This window comes from Parus major, chromosome 3 (genome assembly GCF_001522545.3).
Source record: "Parus major isolate Abel chromosome 3, Parus_major1.1, whole genome shotgun sequence".
Taxonomy (NCBI): Eukaryota; Metazoa; Chordata; class Aves; order Passeriformes; family Paridae; genus Parus; species Parus major.
This window is the reverse complement of record NC_031770.1, coordinates 50,095,666-50,112,489: the sequence shown is the minus strand read 5'-3', so window position 1 is coordinate 50,112,489 and position 16,824 is coordinate 50,095,666. Positions and strand designations below refer to the sequence as shown.

At 40.4% G+C, this 16,824-nt stretch overlaps 1 protein-coding gene across 5 annotated transcripts in view; it reads right to left on the bottom strand.

Annotated features, from left to right (window-relative positions):
• ARFGEF3 (ARFGEF family member 3) overlaps positions 1-16,824 on the bottom strand; it is an 86,940-nt gene that overhangs the window by 30,746 nt on the left and 39,370 nt on the right. For all 5 annotated transcript variants that reach the window (XM_015622681.2, XM_033512711.1, XM_033512712.1 and 2 more), the window contains 9 exons: positions 15,981-16,085; positions 12,923-13,247; positions 11,548-11,660; positions 9,894-10,804; positions 5,253-5,419; positions 3,109-3,274; positions 1,618-1,725; positions 1,163-1,378; positions 819-929 (listed from right to left, as the gene is read on the bottom strand). In XM_015622681.2, the coding sequence (XP_015478167.1) occupies positions 819-929; positions 1,163-1,378; positions 1,618-1,725; positions 3,109-3,274; positions 5,253-5,419; positions 9,894-10,804; positions 11,548-11,660; positions 12,923-13,247; positions 15,981-16,085 (2,222 nt within the window). The remainder of the gene's footprint in view (positions 1-818; positions 930-1,162; positions 1,379-1,617; positions 1,726-3,108; positions 3,275-5,252; positions 5,420-9,893; positions 10,805-11,547; positions 11,661-12,922; positions 13,248-15,980; positions 16,086-16,824) is intronic.

Sequence of the window (16,824 nt, the reverse complement as noted above, 5' to 3'; positions counted from 1 at the left end):
AGCTTTCACAGAACAGATCTGTTGGCCTCTGGCCACTGCTGCTGCCTCCTCTTTGCTTCAGCATAGTCTGGACAACTCACTTCAGTTATGTCCAGCAGAGCAGTCAAAAGCTTTCTTAAGCTTTGGCTTTTTCAGTTTTGTTTTCTCTATCAAAACACCAAATTTAAGTACCAAGCAGGATCATTTGTGCAACACTGTGTTTTGCTATGGGCTTCTTGCCATTAGAAATCAGATGTAACCAGAGAAATTATATATCCTTCAAATAGTCACTGCAGACAACAATGGACTTCAACTTCCACTGAATTTGAAATGATGGTATAGGGATGCAGAACTTTCTGTATGCTATAAAGGCACAATTTTTTATTCCATTTTAATTTAACATGATTCAGAAACAGTTTTAAATATCTGATGATGATTATGACATAAGATAAGCAAGGATATATAAATCAGACAGGGAGAGCAATGCAAACTCAGCTTACATTACCACCCAACACATAAAAATCCCCAAAAAACTTGTTTCTCTAATGCTCTCTGGTTGCACTAGTATCACAAGGTTTAAAAAGCACACATTGAAAAATGCTCTTGGCTTATGCACTGTTCCACTAATTTCGGTTCCATATAGAATATAATTAGCAGGACATAATATTAAGAATCTAGGAGAGCAGGACAGGTACTGAAGACACACATCCCATGTGCCTACAAGCAAGTGTGCACAGCAGAACAACAGAGGGCAATGTCACCATGGGTAGCAAAGTGTTTTCCAGTTGTAGCTTCACGGGCAATATAAGATAAGGTAGGCAATTTAATCATGTAGTTACCTTGAGCAATAGCATCACTGGGTTCTTGGATTTCTTTTTCCTCTTTCTCCTCTTGGACACAGGAGGCCGCAGACATTTGGGCAAGAGCAGATGCACAGTTAGCAGCAACTCCTGTAAAGCAACAACACCATTACTGTATGACCCCAGTCCCATACAACCTCAACAAGAGATAGGGTCTAGGAAAGTTGGCTGGATATGTTCATGCTGTAGGGCACTCTATGTGTGTTCCCACCATCCCTATGCAAAACTGGAGCAGCATGCTGCATTTCTTTCTGCCAAATTCCTTCAAGGAAAGTTACCATCCTATTTATGAGTCTGTCATGACATCCCCCATGCAGCATTACCTAGAGCACAGCTCAGCCGGGCTGCCCTCCTTAGTCCATCCAGGCTCAGGCAGATGGAGTCCTTCTCCTTCTGGTTCTGCTCTTTGGCTCCTTCTGCTCCCAAGATGAAGGCCAGCCCCTTGGAGCTGCCTGCCATGCGGCCGGTCAGTGGGGTGGACAAAGTGTCAATCAAGTTCTTCCAACAGCCAATTAAAATGTATCTGGCAAAAGCAATTCCTAGAGTGGAAAAAAACAATACTACTAATACTAGGAAATGACACAACAGAAGCTTTATCATTAGTAAAAACCCAAGTTACATTTGTCCTCGGCACGCTGAACTACCAATTCACATGTACAATGTACTAATATACTTAGTTTTAAAATTGGTTTCTACATAATTTATAATTTATCTGTATATGCTTTTGGTGCATAATGATCCACTGCTGGTAGACACACTCATAATACAGTCTTAGTACCTGCAACAACAGAATCATCTGTCTTCCGGTTTTGGCAAAGAGGAGATTGAGCTGAAGCAGATGCCATCAATTGGCCACCAATTGCACTGCTGCCCAAGCCGTCAATGTCTGCCAGAACATTAAAAAACATCAGATTACACTATTTGACACACAGATGGTACAAGGAAAGCACGTCTTACTGGCTCTGTGTTCCTGACTGCTCAGGTGTGCTTTTTTGTTACTCTTTCTGGCAGCCTTCTAAAGCCTTGGTATAAACATGAGCTGTGGCACTTTAGGCTTTGCCCAGTATAACCAATGTTTTGTTTAACAGGGGAGACATCCCACACTCAAAAGCTGCTTTCCCCTTCAAGTTGCACAGTGAACAGAACTTCCAGTACAGATTTCGTGGTATTTCTTACAGTTCAGAAGTTACCACACACTAAATCTCTGCATTTCTTAGTGTATTATTTTAAATCTTGCTAAATCCTGTATTTAGATGTTTCCAGACCTCAGTCTGAGTCCTCAAGGTGCATTTGGATCCTATGTCCTAAATGTGATTTTTAGTAGACCTATGCATGCTCCATCTCAACAAAACAAATACAATACTTTCTCCAACACAACAAAAGACCAGTTTCTCACAGAGAATTTAATGTTAGGCACACCAGGTTAATTTTTTTTCTAACAAGCTCCATCTCCACAGCCAGGTATCATTTTTTCCAAGCCTTTCATCTTCCCAGCTCAGTAGCTAAAAGTAACACTGAGCTCAATACAATCAGCAAAAAACTTTTAGAGCAGTACCCTTTGATCACCACTTAATGGCTCAGCTGAAGCCAGTGTTCTCCCTGCATACATTATTTTAATTACATACACATTAAAGCAGACAGTCCATTTTATATCAATACAGTATCATAGCCATCCTGCTGTCTTTCAGCTGATACAATTTGATTTTTTTCCCCTCAAATGAAGCTAAGGATTGCTTTTAAGCACTTGTGCTCCAGGTCTTCAGCTTCTCTCTAATGCCATTTGGCATATCCCTGGCATAGCTGAAGTCTGAACCGAGGGGAGTCCAATCTGTGGAAGGCTTCCAGGATCAGATGCCACTATTTATATTTGTACTGCACCGCAGGCACACTGAAATGGCTTTGCTATGACATCAAGAAAACAGCAGCCTTACTGTTTATCATTAACAAGTATCAAGTCTACCAGAACTGAAGCTGACAGAATTAAGAGATGTTTTGATTCAGTGAACAAAACTACTCTCCATGTCTCCCAGGGACAGTTTTGATTTTTTTTTTTAAACCTATGCCTCAAAACCACTCTGATGAGCCAAAACAAACACTTAAGTACCTGCCACAGCTAGGTCTGGCTCCTTCTCTACAGGTGATTCCACAAGACATCACATATTGCATGCTTACATGCTGTTCCGTATGTAACTCAGTAAAGCAGCGTGTCACTGTAGCTTGTTTTAGACACATTTGGAAGTTAGCCTTGCCACCATAATATTGTACTGACCCGTCAGCATGCTGATAAGTGGAAGGCTGTGTTCCTCAGGGCTTCCCCAGTATCCAGCTTCACCTAGCATGTTCCTTTCTAGTACCTGGTGGTACAGTTCTTCAACCCAGGCCTGGGAAAATACCATCAACACTCCACTGGACTGGACCTGCTTCATGAACTCCTTCTGCAGAGAACCATAAAAGCCAAATGTAAGACAGCAGTGTAAGCCCTACAGCATGAGCCCCCAGATCTACTTCTGAGTAAGGGATTGCAGAAGTAAAAATTAAGTTATAAGAATTAATGGAGGACCGCAATCTTAGAATTGTTAAGGTTGGAAAATATCTATAAGATCATCAAGTCCAACTGTCAGCAGAGCACCATCACCACGTTCACCATTAAATCATGTCCTGAAGTGCCATACCCACATGTTTTTTTAATGCTTCCATGGGCAATCTGTTCCTCTTCCTTACAGCCCTTTCCATGAAAAGAAATTTCCTAATAGCTAGTCTAAACCTCTCCTGGCACAACATGGGATCCTTTCCTCAAGTCCTATCACTTGTTATCTGGGAGGAGAGGCCTACCCTCACATCACTACACCCTCCTTTCAGGGAGTTGTAGACAATGAGAAGGTCTCTCCTGAGCCTCCCTTCCTCGAGGCTAAACAAAGCCAGCTCCCTCAGTCACTCCTCATAGCACTTGGTCTCTAGACCCTTGACCAGCTTTGTTGCCTTCCTCTGGACTCACTCCAGGACCTCAATGTCCTTCTTGTACAGGAGTCCATGGTTGAAACCAGGATTTGAGGTGCGGCCTCACCAGTAGAGGGATGATCCCTGCCCTGGTCCTGCTGGCCACACTATTCATAGTACAGGCTCAGGATGCCATTGGCCTTCTTGGCTACCTGAGCACACACTGGATCATATTCAGTTGGCTCATCAGCACTCCCAGATCTTTCTCCCACAAGCAGCTTTCCAGCCACTCTGGCCCAGTCTGTAATGCCACACGGGGTTCTTGTGACCCAAGGGCAGGGTCTGACACTTTACCTTATTTAACCTCATACAATTGGCCATGCCCCATCAACCCAGCCCGCCCAGATCCTTCTGTGTCTGTCTTTGCAGTGGAGAATGACATGAACAGCTCTCCTTTCTCCTCCTGCAGTTAATGCAAGATGCAAATCAGAATGACAGTTCTTGCACAATGACAATGGGACATGCCGATCTCTTGCTGTTTCCACCAGGTAGCAGTAGGGTCTCAAATCCAATTAAAAGAAGTTGAGGTACCTAAAGTGGCCTGCCCAACAACTGGGCCTTTCTGCATTGAACAGTCATCACAGATGAACTGGTCTCCAATTATTTATCAGAGGATCTCTAAGAATAATAGGTCATGCTCAGGTCTGTTGCACACACTGAATCCTCTAGAGAATGTCCTGAGTCACAGATCTGCACTTGATCTGCTGCAGAACACACCAGAACTAAGGATGATGTTAAACTCCATTTGTTTTTGAGATGATCTAGATTATAAATTCTCTTACACTGGAAGTTCAGAAATAAGTATACATTTTGACACCTTTTTTATTTTTTCCATATATCACAATTTTTTTTTGTTTTTTCAGAAAACTCTGAAGCAACATCTCTTGAGCAACTAAGTTGAAAAACATGCATCCATGTTTTATAACTCATGATTTTTAAAAAGCCCCAGAAGCTGAGTAATTCCAAGTATAACAAAAATCATAATTTCACATTACTAAGACCTAGTTATTTTTCACTTTAACTTCTCATGTCTTCATCTACAGAAATTCAAACTGAGTATTAGGCCAAAAAAGCCAGTTGCAAGATGAAGGTATGTCTATGCACATTATCAAGAGACAATACTTGCTGTATCACATGATGCTAATCTATTCTGAAAATAGCTTTACCATCAAAATGACTGTGACCCTAATGACAATCAGTAAGCAGCATTCCTTCCCACCAAATCACAGTGTAATTCACATGCATGACACTTACCATGCAAAATTCATAAGCAGCTTGGAGAACGCTTCATTTGCAATTACTATTTCTCTACTTAACAAGCATCCTGAAGGCTTTATGTGTGGGCTGGTTTATGTGAAATGAAGCAAAATAAATTTTCATTTTTTAAAAACAATTATCCCATATTCCCCAACTCACCAGCAACACAGGGGCTTGGGAAGGCTTCTTTCTGTAGTAATCTGAGTTTGCCAATTTTAGGTTGAGCAGTAAAGTGTAATGTGATAACACATAGAGACTGTCTGCATTCATCAGAGTCTGGAAGTTGAAATTTAGGTTTCCCTCAAATCCTGGTGAGTGCATCATACCTAACAAAAAAAACATGTGAGCTCTCATATTTTACACAGATTTTTACTGGAAAAAATATCAGAAACTATCCCTAGCATTTTGACAGCAACAGATTGCTAGAATAGTTAATGAATCATCACTAGAAATTACTCTACTAAACATACTAGAATAGGAAATAGAAAAATAAGTAGTTCATCTAGAATGCAAGATAAACTGAACACTCCAGTCACAGTCCAACATAGCAACATGCTAAATTTGAAATAAGCAAGGAGCACCAGCATTCATTAGGATGACCATCAAGTACAAAGCAAAGGGCAGGATACATCTGCAATGCTAACTGGAAAAGTGAGGTGGAAAGGAGCAGACCCAAAGTCTGTGCACTTAACTGAGAATACACTGCACCAAATGGTGCTAATGAGATTTACAGCCTTTTAACCGCCCAGTAAACCTGTTCTGGCTAAGTCAGTTGCTGGATGGGGACTGGAGTGCTCTACACCTTGCGTGATCAGTCTGTAATCATCATTCTCTCCATGGCCTAGAGGTATGTGGACAAATATCTGAGGCAAAGCTGGCTGGAACTAGTTACAACTCCAAGCCCTATTTATCTAACACCAAGGACTACTTTCTCTAAATAGCTGAGAACTTGCACTTCTGTCATCCCAGAAACCACCTGTAAAGTACTCACTAGACCTGAAAACACTATTTCTATGAAGCCTACAGCTATGCTCAGTGGCACAATCCCTTCTTCCCATAGATGACAAATAGCTGACCTACTGGTAGAAAAATATCAATCAAGTATGAGCAACACCTAATTGAATCCCCATGATCTGTAGCTTGAACCATGAAAAAACCAGTAATACCAGATCCAACCACAAGTTATAGCATTTCATGGTTTTCACATCAACTGTGAAATTCATTCATACAGTGTCAATTAGGGAAGACTAAGAAGTCAGCTTTATTCTAAAGGAGTATTTGAAATGGAACAAAAACCAGCTTCCAAGATGAAGCAAAGCTGTGTCATTTGTTAACTGCTGCAGTGGTTTACTGTGAACATATTCCTCCCACCATAAAGCTCATACCTCTTCTTAGACAAAATACAACAAACCATTAACATTAAAAAAAAAAAAATATATATATATATATATATCCACACACAGAAAAGAAGCAAATGTTTTTCTTGCCTCGTGAGGGTTTGAAAGCTCTGTGCTGCTGCCTTCTCGGACTTTCCACTGTCGTCACTTTGGGGGCGTGGATAAGGTGAGTAACTGTTTGAGGGTGGATTTAGAAAGAGAGTAACTGTTCCAGGGTGGGTCTAAAAAATGAGTATCTGTTCAAGGGAGCAACCTTTCTGGAAGAAGGGCGATAGGGCTGGCCACAAACCACACCCATACCCACAGAGGCTGGCATTGTTTGGGGTAGATTTCTCATGGTGAATGTTAACAGAGAGCCTTTACCAGAACTGCAACCATGTGCTTGGAAATAGCCTGTGAGTAGTTCTAGTGATTCCTTCATCATTGAAAGCAAAGATGCATCTTAACACTCTGTTGGATGGAGGATCATGATATTGATGTAGATATCTCATCTCCCACTGTTTTTTTGTCTTATCTCTCTTAAATCTGTACCTCAGGGAATAGAACCTGCTAGAGTAATAAAAACCTCAAGGCAGAGATGTACATAAAAGTAAAAACACCCAGCAAAACAAAAAACCTAACAAAAAAGCCCAGTTTATTTTGCATTAAAATGTTTTTTAAAATGCGCAACCTCCTATACAAGTTTAGAATTAAAAAAGAAGGTGTAGAAGTGCACAGAAAAGCGGATATTCCATTAAGGGGACGTATTTGAGCACCAAAAAGTGTTGGGGAAAAGTATGTTCCTTAACTTCCTCTAAAATATGGGAAAACAAACAACTGCATTTATGAGATGTTGGGATCACAAAAACGGAAGATGATACTTACCCGCATAAAAACCTTCCCTCTAAAAAGTAGGGAATTAAAACTGAAGATGGGCTAACTCCTAACTTTAGAGTTAACCAAGTTATTTGCAAATTTTAATTTCATTATAACTCTGCTTAGCTGACTTCACCTTTTCCATGCTTATCTCAGCAGTGCCTTAAATTTCTACCTCCAATCATTCATTGCCTTTCAATCCTATGAAAACATCCTAATTTTGCAATGCTATCTATATAAGGACCTGGCTTATAGGAAAGAGCACTAAACTGTATTATCCTTCCAAAGAGTAAGAAAAATAAAAAATTGAAACAAAGCAATTAAGTAAGGTTTCCCAGAAACACAAAAATGTGTTTCTGTACTGACTGGTCTCAGAACTCCATCTGCATCTTTTCTCAACTCGAATCTTAAACTCTCAAATTTCCCAAAGTATTCTTCAAGAATTATGCATGAATAAATGTTGTATATACAATGAATATAGATAGAGGGATCATCACCAAATTTGTGCCTGGAGCAGCTGGTGCTAATGAAGGACCCCTAAAGTAGGGACCTTCATGTTGCTTATACAGGCAGATCAAACTGGTGTTTCAGAAGCTCTCCAGGGGGAGTTCTTATGCCCTGATATTTGTTTCAAGTTTTCTATGTCTCTCTCATTAAAGTCTTCAAACTCATGGCTCTCTCACCCACACAGGAGCACAAGTTCTCACCTCGGGAGGACTGATGGACATTTGCTTAAGATCTGAGGTACAAGTTAAGGGGCTGTTTCAGCTGGACTGAGTCTCATTCCAGGTGTCCAACTGAAACAGGAACCACGCAGATCTTACAAAAGTATAAAAGCACAACCCTGCAACAGGCACATCTCCATGGAAACTCCAGGATACCTCTTCAAGGCTGTCTTAGGTCAGTGACTTGCTACTCCACTTTTCCATGATTCCTTACTGAATGGTGTCTTTTACAAGTACTTCACCAAATCCATCTGCAAACGTGGTGTACATTTTTAAAGTACAGATTCAGCCACAGGGGCTGCTTTCTTAAGATAAGTGAAAGGTCTCTCTCAACAATCTAAGTCCCAAACTAGGTATCTTTTTAAGATATGCAAACCACAAATAATGGATTTAATGCAGAAATTGAGTTATATTCTTCCATTTTTCTCACTGTATTATTCATACTGAATGCCAAGAAAAGCTATGTTTAGCCTTAAAATCTAGATTCTCCTAGGTCCACATCTTCCAAAGCTTTATAGCACTCCATAAAGACTTTACAGACAAAAGAAGTGGCATACTTATTCATGCACAAGGCAACAGGTGCACAAAGGTTTGAGCTAGAGGTCTAACACTGGTCTTTCAGCATAACCTCAAGATTACTCTTTTTCAGGAAAAAATATACACCTGTGGCAGAAAGGGTGCTCTTGAACCCCTCAATTAGGAAAGTGGTTAACATCAGTCTCTCTTTCAATGTATTTCCTTTCTGTGATATAAAATGGCCAGTGTTTCTTAAGAATACCATTTATCATCTTCCTGAGTTAGGGTTTATCTGGGTAGCATTTAAACAGGATATCAGGAATATCATCTTATTCACCCATCTTCATATCTAAACTATGCTGCATAATGATGGGAAGAGTCCCCCCTTCTGACTCTGTATGAATTTAATGTGTGTGAGAGCACAAATGAATGAAGCAATGATTAGGAGACGAGCAATAGGAAAGGCAATTGCAGTAAAGTAAGTTAAAGAAACAGAGACATATATTTAAGCAAACATTTTCATTTCGCCCACTGTCAGGAAAGTAAAACCCTTCTAAAAATATATATTTACACACATTTTAAATATCCTGTCAACAGGACAAACTAGCCTTTGCATAACTTTTTTTGTTTGTTTGACAGGTCAAGATCCCAAATGTTCTAATCATGAAAGAACTGAAGATATTCAATCTCTTAGAAGGCATGATCTTAATTTTTCACTTGGTCTGGGCTTTGAGCTTTGCATTTCCTGTCATATTAGACCAGCAGCACTAACAAAAACAAAAGAGTGAAGACGAACTCTCCTATTTCCCTATCTTTCCTAGAGCTTACTGCTGTGGAATTGTAACCACCTTCTTTGTAAGGCTGGCATTACTAAAAATAACAGTGCAGTGATGTACTAAGCTACTTATATCTCATTACAAACAGGTGATGGGACTTCCCACACCCCTCTCGTGCTAAGGGACAACCCTGATCTCTCTTTAATGACACCATGCTCCAAGCTTCTCACCATAGCTTCACAAACCTGCAAAGCGGTATCTTGCTACAGCAAATTCCATTTCTTTATTGATTCAGGGCATAATCCAGAGCCTGTTAAGAATCAATGGATGTACCTCTCTTTGAATCAGTGCTTGCATACTCAATTTGCTTTGCCCTAAATGAAGTGTGTTCCTGTGGAGGAATGTATGGTGTAAAGCTCAAACTTCCTCATTCTGGGTATGTTCTCTGAAGATGAAATCCTACAAGGGAATCTGTGTACAGTGCTGTAAGAGTGTGCATGCTGGTTAGACAGTAAATATTTGCTTGCAAACCTGAGCAGAACGTTGAAGAGAAGCTCTGCAGTGCTCCATCCACTTCTTCTATGCTGGGAAGAGCTATAAGCCTAGGAAGAAGCGCTTCAAGTGACTGGATAAAGAGCCGTGCACTGTGTTGGTCTGCTTCTTGGCTCTTCAGCAGTTTCAGAGAGAGAGCAGCAGTGCGTAAGGACCTGTGACCCGGGCAATCCCGTGGTGTCTGCTCCTCATCAGCCAGGGAACAATTGTCAGAGCCTATGTCTGAGACATCAGACCTGCCCGAATCTTTTTCTGCTGCCATGGAATACTGATCACATGAATCAAACTCAGTCCTAGAAAGGTCCTGGTCATCTACACTGAAGTTACTTTCACTGTATCTGGAGCCATAGGACCGGGTTTTGCAATCAACTGATAAAAAGTTAGTTATATCTGGATAGACTATGGTGTGGCTTCTCTGAACAACATCTGGCTGGTCAATGGTTTCTGACTCTGGTTCTCTGTAATGAATCTCTTTGCTTTCGTGTCCAGCTGGAGATGGCAGGGTGTTTTTTTGATTTTCTGGATTATCCTCTGGAGTTGTTTGTCCCATATCCCCCTCCAAAGTAGTCTGACCAGTGTCTGTGGTAACACTAATGCTAATATCAGGACTCTTCTCATTTGCTGATTCCCAGGCAGGGTTTTCTGAGGACAGGATGCGTCTCTGCCACCTGAAGTCAGCATCATTGATCTCCATGGAGTCCCTGCTTGTCTCGGTCCCATCCTTCAATTCTTCCAAGCGCTGGAGCAGCAGCTGGATCTGCTCTTCACTAAGACCCCTCCCTTGGCTCAGCTCATCTAATGCTCCAAGCAGGGCAAAGACGCAGGACACTGAAGCATAACACGCTTCAATACCACCTTTGATGCACGCTTCTGTCATCCCATCCATGATACTACAATCAACACAGAGTTTATTTAAGTGATGCAACATGTATGGTGAGCACGTCACTTTCATTCAACACCATCTTCCCATAACCAGGAAAAAAAGAAGTGAACTTATCCTTTAAGACTATTCCTGAGAAAGACAATTAGTGTAAGGACAAACTACTAAGTCCCCCATGCAAGCATGGTCATTCTGTAAAAGGAGTGCCAACAAGGGAAAGTTACCATGCATTTATAACAGCATGCACAGCATGTTCTCTCTTACAGACAAACACTTAAACTAAAAAAAAAAAAAATCTCAACCCCCAGCTGAACTAAATTTAAAGGCCATCTGTGTCCTGAAAATGTTCTTATCTACAAGATATGATCTTTATAAGAACTGAGAACCCTTCTTGCTCAATATAACAATGTTTAAATTTTCTATGACCTCCTCTGACTTCATCTTGAAAATATACCTCTAAAGAAACACACATTTATTTTACTGCAAGTTTAAGGACCCATACCCACAATTTTTCAGCTGTAAACCAATATATTTGGGAATTTTGGCAAACTCAACAAGGTAGTTATCTACATCTTCACAAACAGGCCCAGAGTGATGACAAACCAAGCAAGAACTTTTACACCTTTTCCATTTTCAGAGCTTATTTAACCAGGCAGATACCCTGGTTGATACTGGATGTGCTCCTGAACTGCTTAAGTGTTCTGTGTGCACAGGTTTAAGACAGAAGAGGCTAAAGGAGAAAACAAAGCGTACAGCTTGAGAAGATCCAGATGGGACTTTCTTTTAGAAATAGACCTCTTCTTGGATTCTGACTCAGAAGAGCAGGGCCCTGCCAAATCACAAAGCTGCCGTGGACTGCCAAGTATCTGAAAGGAAAAGAAACAGAAATAAGTAGAAGATTATCTAAGTATAATTTAAATACAATAAATAACTAACAATTCTATCAAGCCCTGGAACCCAAGGTAGCACTACTGCAATTTCTCACAGCAAAGGGAAATGGCACAGTGATGTTCCACTTATTAAAACTACCTTTCCTCCTTTTAGAGGCAGAAAAGCAAGTAAAGGAGAATATTCAGCAAGAATCACATTTAGAATGTCTTCCAGTGCTTTACATTTTTGACTGATTTTTTTCATCTGATACTGCACACAATACAATTTTTATGCCTACATGAGTATTTATTATTATATTTTATACCAAAGGAAGCCTCTCTCCTCAGTCACCTAATTACAAAATTATGGAGTCATGCAATGATTGGCAAAGTGGTTCCTTCAGACTCAACCTGTTAGGTATGTCCTGCACAAAAAAAATTAGACTAAGCTTTTCCTAAAACTTCAGTTATCATCTTGCTATTGTTTAAAATTAGACAAAGACAATGACAGGATGACTCCTAGTTTAGACAGGAACCAAATGGGTGGCTGTGTGGTGTTAAGAGAGGCTTTTCAGAAATAGAACAGCCAAGGTATGCACAAGCTAGATGAAAAAATCTCTAGGTGATACCACAGTTCCTACAAATTACATAAATTTCCTTGTGTTCCACAACATGGAAAAACCCATGATTTCAGCTGGTGCTCAAACAAGTCTCCCAGTGCTCCAGTTCTAGTGCTCTCAGAGGCGCTGGGCAAGAGGCCAGAATGGACTGGTCTTGAAATGGCTTTTTAAGCCATTGTCAACTTTCTTGTATATATTCAAAAAAAGCTCAGAGAAACTGGATTTCAAAAACCTGGCATGTAATCAAAGTATATATTCATCTTATTGCCTGGAAACCACAATGTGAGGATGTGTCTGGGGAAAGATGCCAAAGAAGTTGCAAACTGGATCGTTACGCTTTATCTCACCCAAAAGAGCAGTCGTGACTCAGTGATAGGATCTGCTCCATGCAGCATCACAGCATGAGCCCTGATGGAGTTACCATAGTAGCTTGTGTTGTGGACACAAATACAGCTCTTACAACTGCATCAAACTACTTGTCACAGTGGTGCTGATGTACCAGTTGTGCTTAGAAAGGAATATTTCAACAACCCTAGATGGGAAGGGTTGAAATGCATTGCTATGTACATATCAACGACGCTTGCCATTGAATAAACATTTTGTTTTACGTGCCTGGATTTGCACATGTGATTACCCTACCTCTTTCATAATTTTGATGGCTTCTACTCGATGCTGAGGTGGTGGGTAAAGCAATATCCGATGATACAGAGACTGTAGCACAGGCTTCATGGATTCCACTGACCCCACCAGTCGAACCAGTTCTGCTGCAATATAATATATGGTCCGTGCAACAGGCCCACTAAGGGCAGGTGCTGTGGAAGAGCAACCTGAACCCCGGCCATGATCTGAGATCCCTGAGGAAGGTGAATCAGCCTCAAGGCAGATGCTGCTGTGGGCAGAAGTGATAGTTTTGTCATGGATTGGATTTCCCAGGATTACTATTAGGGCTGGACACAGTTGCTTCCTGAGAAAGAGAAAAGCAGCAGATGGTAACTGGAAAAAAAATACTCTTACAAGAACAGATTGAAAATAGCCCATGGTTAAATGAGATACACACTCTTGTTTTAATGATCAGTCAAACAGCAGTGGTTAGATACAAAAACAAATTATGCCAGGCTTTTTTCACCTCCCAAGCATCAGACTGCTAGTCCATATGGAAATACCTCTGTGTGCTGTAGAAACATGGTACTGATTTTGTAAGTTCATGTTGCTGCACAGTGCTGTCCCTTTGCAGGATAGCATTCCTGCCTCTTTCACTGGTTGCAGCCTATCATGAGGTAGAAATTCCAGGCTTCCACTGCTCGGTGTCTCTTTTTCAGTTCACCTTGGGAGCTTTGAAAAAAACTGACTAAACAAGAACTAATCTCTGTTAACTAGAAGGCTGAATGTTCCATCACTGAAGTGCACATGCATTATTTTAGTAAGCACCCTTAGTTGTGAGCCTCTACTGGGCTGTCTTTTGAGAACAAAATGAAAGCCCTCTAAAATAACTCAAAGTGTGCACTATACTACTCATATGCCACTATACAGTAAATACCCATCCATCCTTCAACTGTCTTTCTGCATGAGCACTCAGGTTAAGTGATTCAACACCAGCAGATCCACTCTTCTGTGGAACCAAAGCCAGCTCAGCACTTTGCTCCATTAGCTGCTCTTTCAGCTTTGTATTCACGCACTTGACATTTTACTTCAGTCTGCAAGACCTTAATTTAAGAAGCCAAGTGCTGCATGAGAATGAGTCCCAAATCTGGTTTTCACCCATGTCTCAGAGGTTCAAGTGACCACCTAGAGCAAGAACCAAATTACAAGTAACAATTCATAAAATACATCCTCATGGGTAACTACATTTTATTTTCTCAAGGTTGTATGCAGTCCAAAATTTTCACTGCTTCTCTTAACAAAATTTCTGAATCAGCTCTGCTTCACCAAGTCACAGAAAGAAAACCAGCTTTTAACAGGACATCAGATAATGACTTTGAATCTGCTTATTCCATTTATTTCTCCAATCAAGTACATTTCAAGACATAACAATTCACTACTTAAGAAGCATGCCTGTCTCAAAGCAGGCATAATCACAGGTTGCAACAATATATTCCCCTACAGTTTCTATAGTCCTATAATTTCTGCATCAAACTATGGAGAACACCATCAGAACACAGAGCTAATTCTTCTCTGTCTGCTCCCTTCTTTTTCATCTTTGGGAACCGACTACAAAGTGCCCATCAGAGTGAAAGCTATGTGCATGTAGGCAACAGCTCCTTAAAGAATAATGACAGCTACTAGTTTTTTTTACTAGTACTAGGATTACAACCTCACCAGACAGGTAATGCATTAGTATGTATAAAACGTTCAAAATGATGTTTGCAGTTTAAACTGTTTCATATCTTCCTAGCGTTTTGGGTTTTTTTTCCCTCCAATTAAGCAGCTAGCTGAAGCATGCCTGTTCATTTCTTGGTATGGCAGCAGTGCAGATTAAGAAGTCCCACCCCAATGGCTTGCACTCATAGTGCAGAGTTACAAACACCTATAGATTTGCAGCATAAACTGGATCATCAAAAGTATGTAAATCAAAAATAGAACAGGAAGTGCTTTCTTTTAACTGAGATCATTTCAGTGACCTTGCGTATAGGATGGCCCCACAGTCTGTCACACAAGCATAAACAAAGAGTTATGTGAAAGCCAAAGGCAGAAACTTCTGAAGTGAATCTGCCATGAGAGAGAGAGTTCTACTCTTATTTTAGACTTCCAAGAGGCCTCAGCACGGGGATCTTGGCAACACTGACGAGTGTTACCAGTCTGAAGACCTCCCAGTCTTGCAGCCACTGATGTCCCTGGGACAGGAGGGGGAGTTATGGGTGCCTCTACATGTTCCATACTTAGAACTGGGCCCAAGTCAAACACTTCAATTTCAAAAGTTACAGGGTAAAAGCACAAGAAACACTGTTGCCATTAACAGTCACATATATCTTTCCTTAATACAATCACCTGACTAGGTCAAAAGATGGGCACAGACTGCAAGGAACTGCACATTAGTTACATTCTTGCTTTATTACTATGACTCAATTATACACAGGCTATAAAAACCCCACTATTTCAATTGTAAGGAAAGAAGGATTATTTCAAGTGCTTTGAGGTGATGGTATTAACAATTTAATGACAGATATGAACACCAAAGATATCAAGCCTTCCTGGTGAAGTGTATTAAAAAGGAGAATTTCTTGATAAAATAGAAGCACCATTAAGACTGTTTAGCCTCAAACCTTATACAACAATGCAGGTCATAATAAGCATTTCTGTTTACCAGCACACATTTGACATCAATTTTGCTTATATTCCTGTATTATTGTATCAGAACATTAAGAATCTCAACAGTATTCTCCTACAACAAGCAGAGCATCTCTGTGATTAATGCCACACACAAATCCAAACCATTGCAGAAAACTTATTAAGAGATTTTCTGTTCTGGCTAAATCCGTCAGACCTCATTACAGTGATAACTCACTACCAGGATTTAATGTGGTAGCTGAGCAGGCAGTCCTAACCAATTTTATATGAGGCACAGAAAGAACTGATAGTAGGTTAACAGCAAGCTCTGCTCACACCTGGAGACTTTTACAGGGCCTTTTTGCAAGGCTGGGGGGAGCAGGTCCTTTTACATTTATCAGCTGAGTATTTGCATTAGTCTTCACGTACTCACCATATTAAATCAGTGAATCCTTTGTGCTGGTGCATGCTGGGGGAGGAGCTGTTTAGCATGGAGAGGATACACTCCAAGTAAAGAAGCTGAAGTTGACGATTGTCACTGGCAAAGAAAAGATGCCATTCATATCATATTAAAACAAAGACTACTTAATTTTCTAAAATAACTGCATTAGTTCACTTGAAAATGATAACATAATTTGCAGCAGTGATTTATTTTGCTTCTTTCTATGAAATTACAATGGTGTGATCACTTGCATCATCCCATTTATTTTGTACTGACCACATGCAGTGATCTACTACATTAAAAAATAGTAAGTGAAGAAAGAGGAAGAATAAAACCCAAATAATTACTCAAATTTGATCTGAAATCTTGGGAAGGAAGCCTTAAACACAGGGAAATGAGACAACACAAGATTTTGGATTATTGGATAGTTTCTTCAGGCAACTTGAAGCATGTTTAGGCTACTCTCTTCTGGCTTGTTTTTGTTTTTTTTTTTTCTTGGTGACGACCATAATGGTCAAAAGTCAATGCCTACAGGCAGAAAGTCACATGATAACATTGGTACCTCTCAGGGCATTGCCAGTTACTCTGTCAGAACCATAAACTCAAAGAAAGCCTCATAAGAAAGAGTATTAAAAAACCTGTGGACATCTAGAACTGGCACACTTTTAACACACCCTGTGACTACTCTTAATGTTAACTGCAGGACCCAGGAGACAAGCAAGGCTAAGGTCTGCCTCATGAAAGAAGCACTCCATGGCAAGTGCACCCATAATCTGGTTTTCACTCCTAAGAAAACCAGGATTTAATAATTCTTTTGGTCAGAGATGAGAGCTGT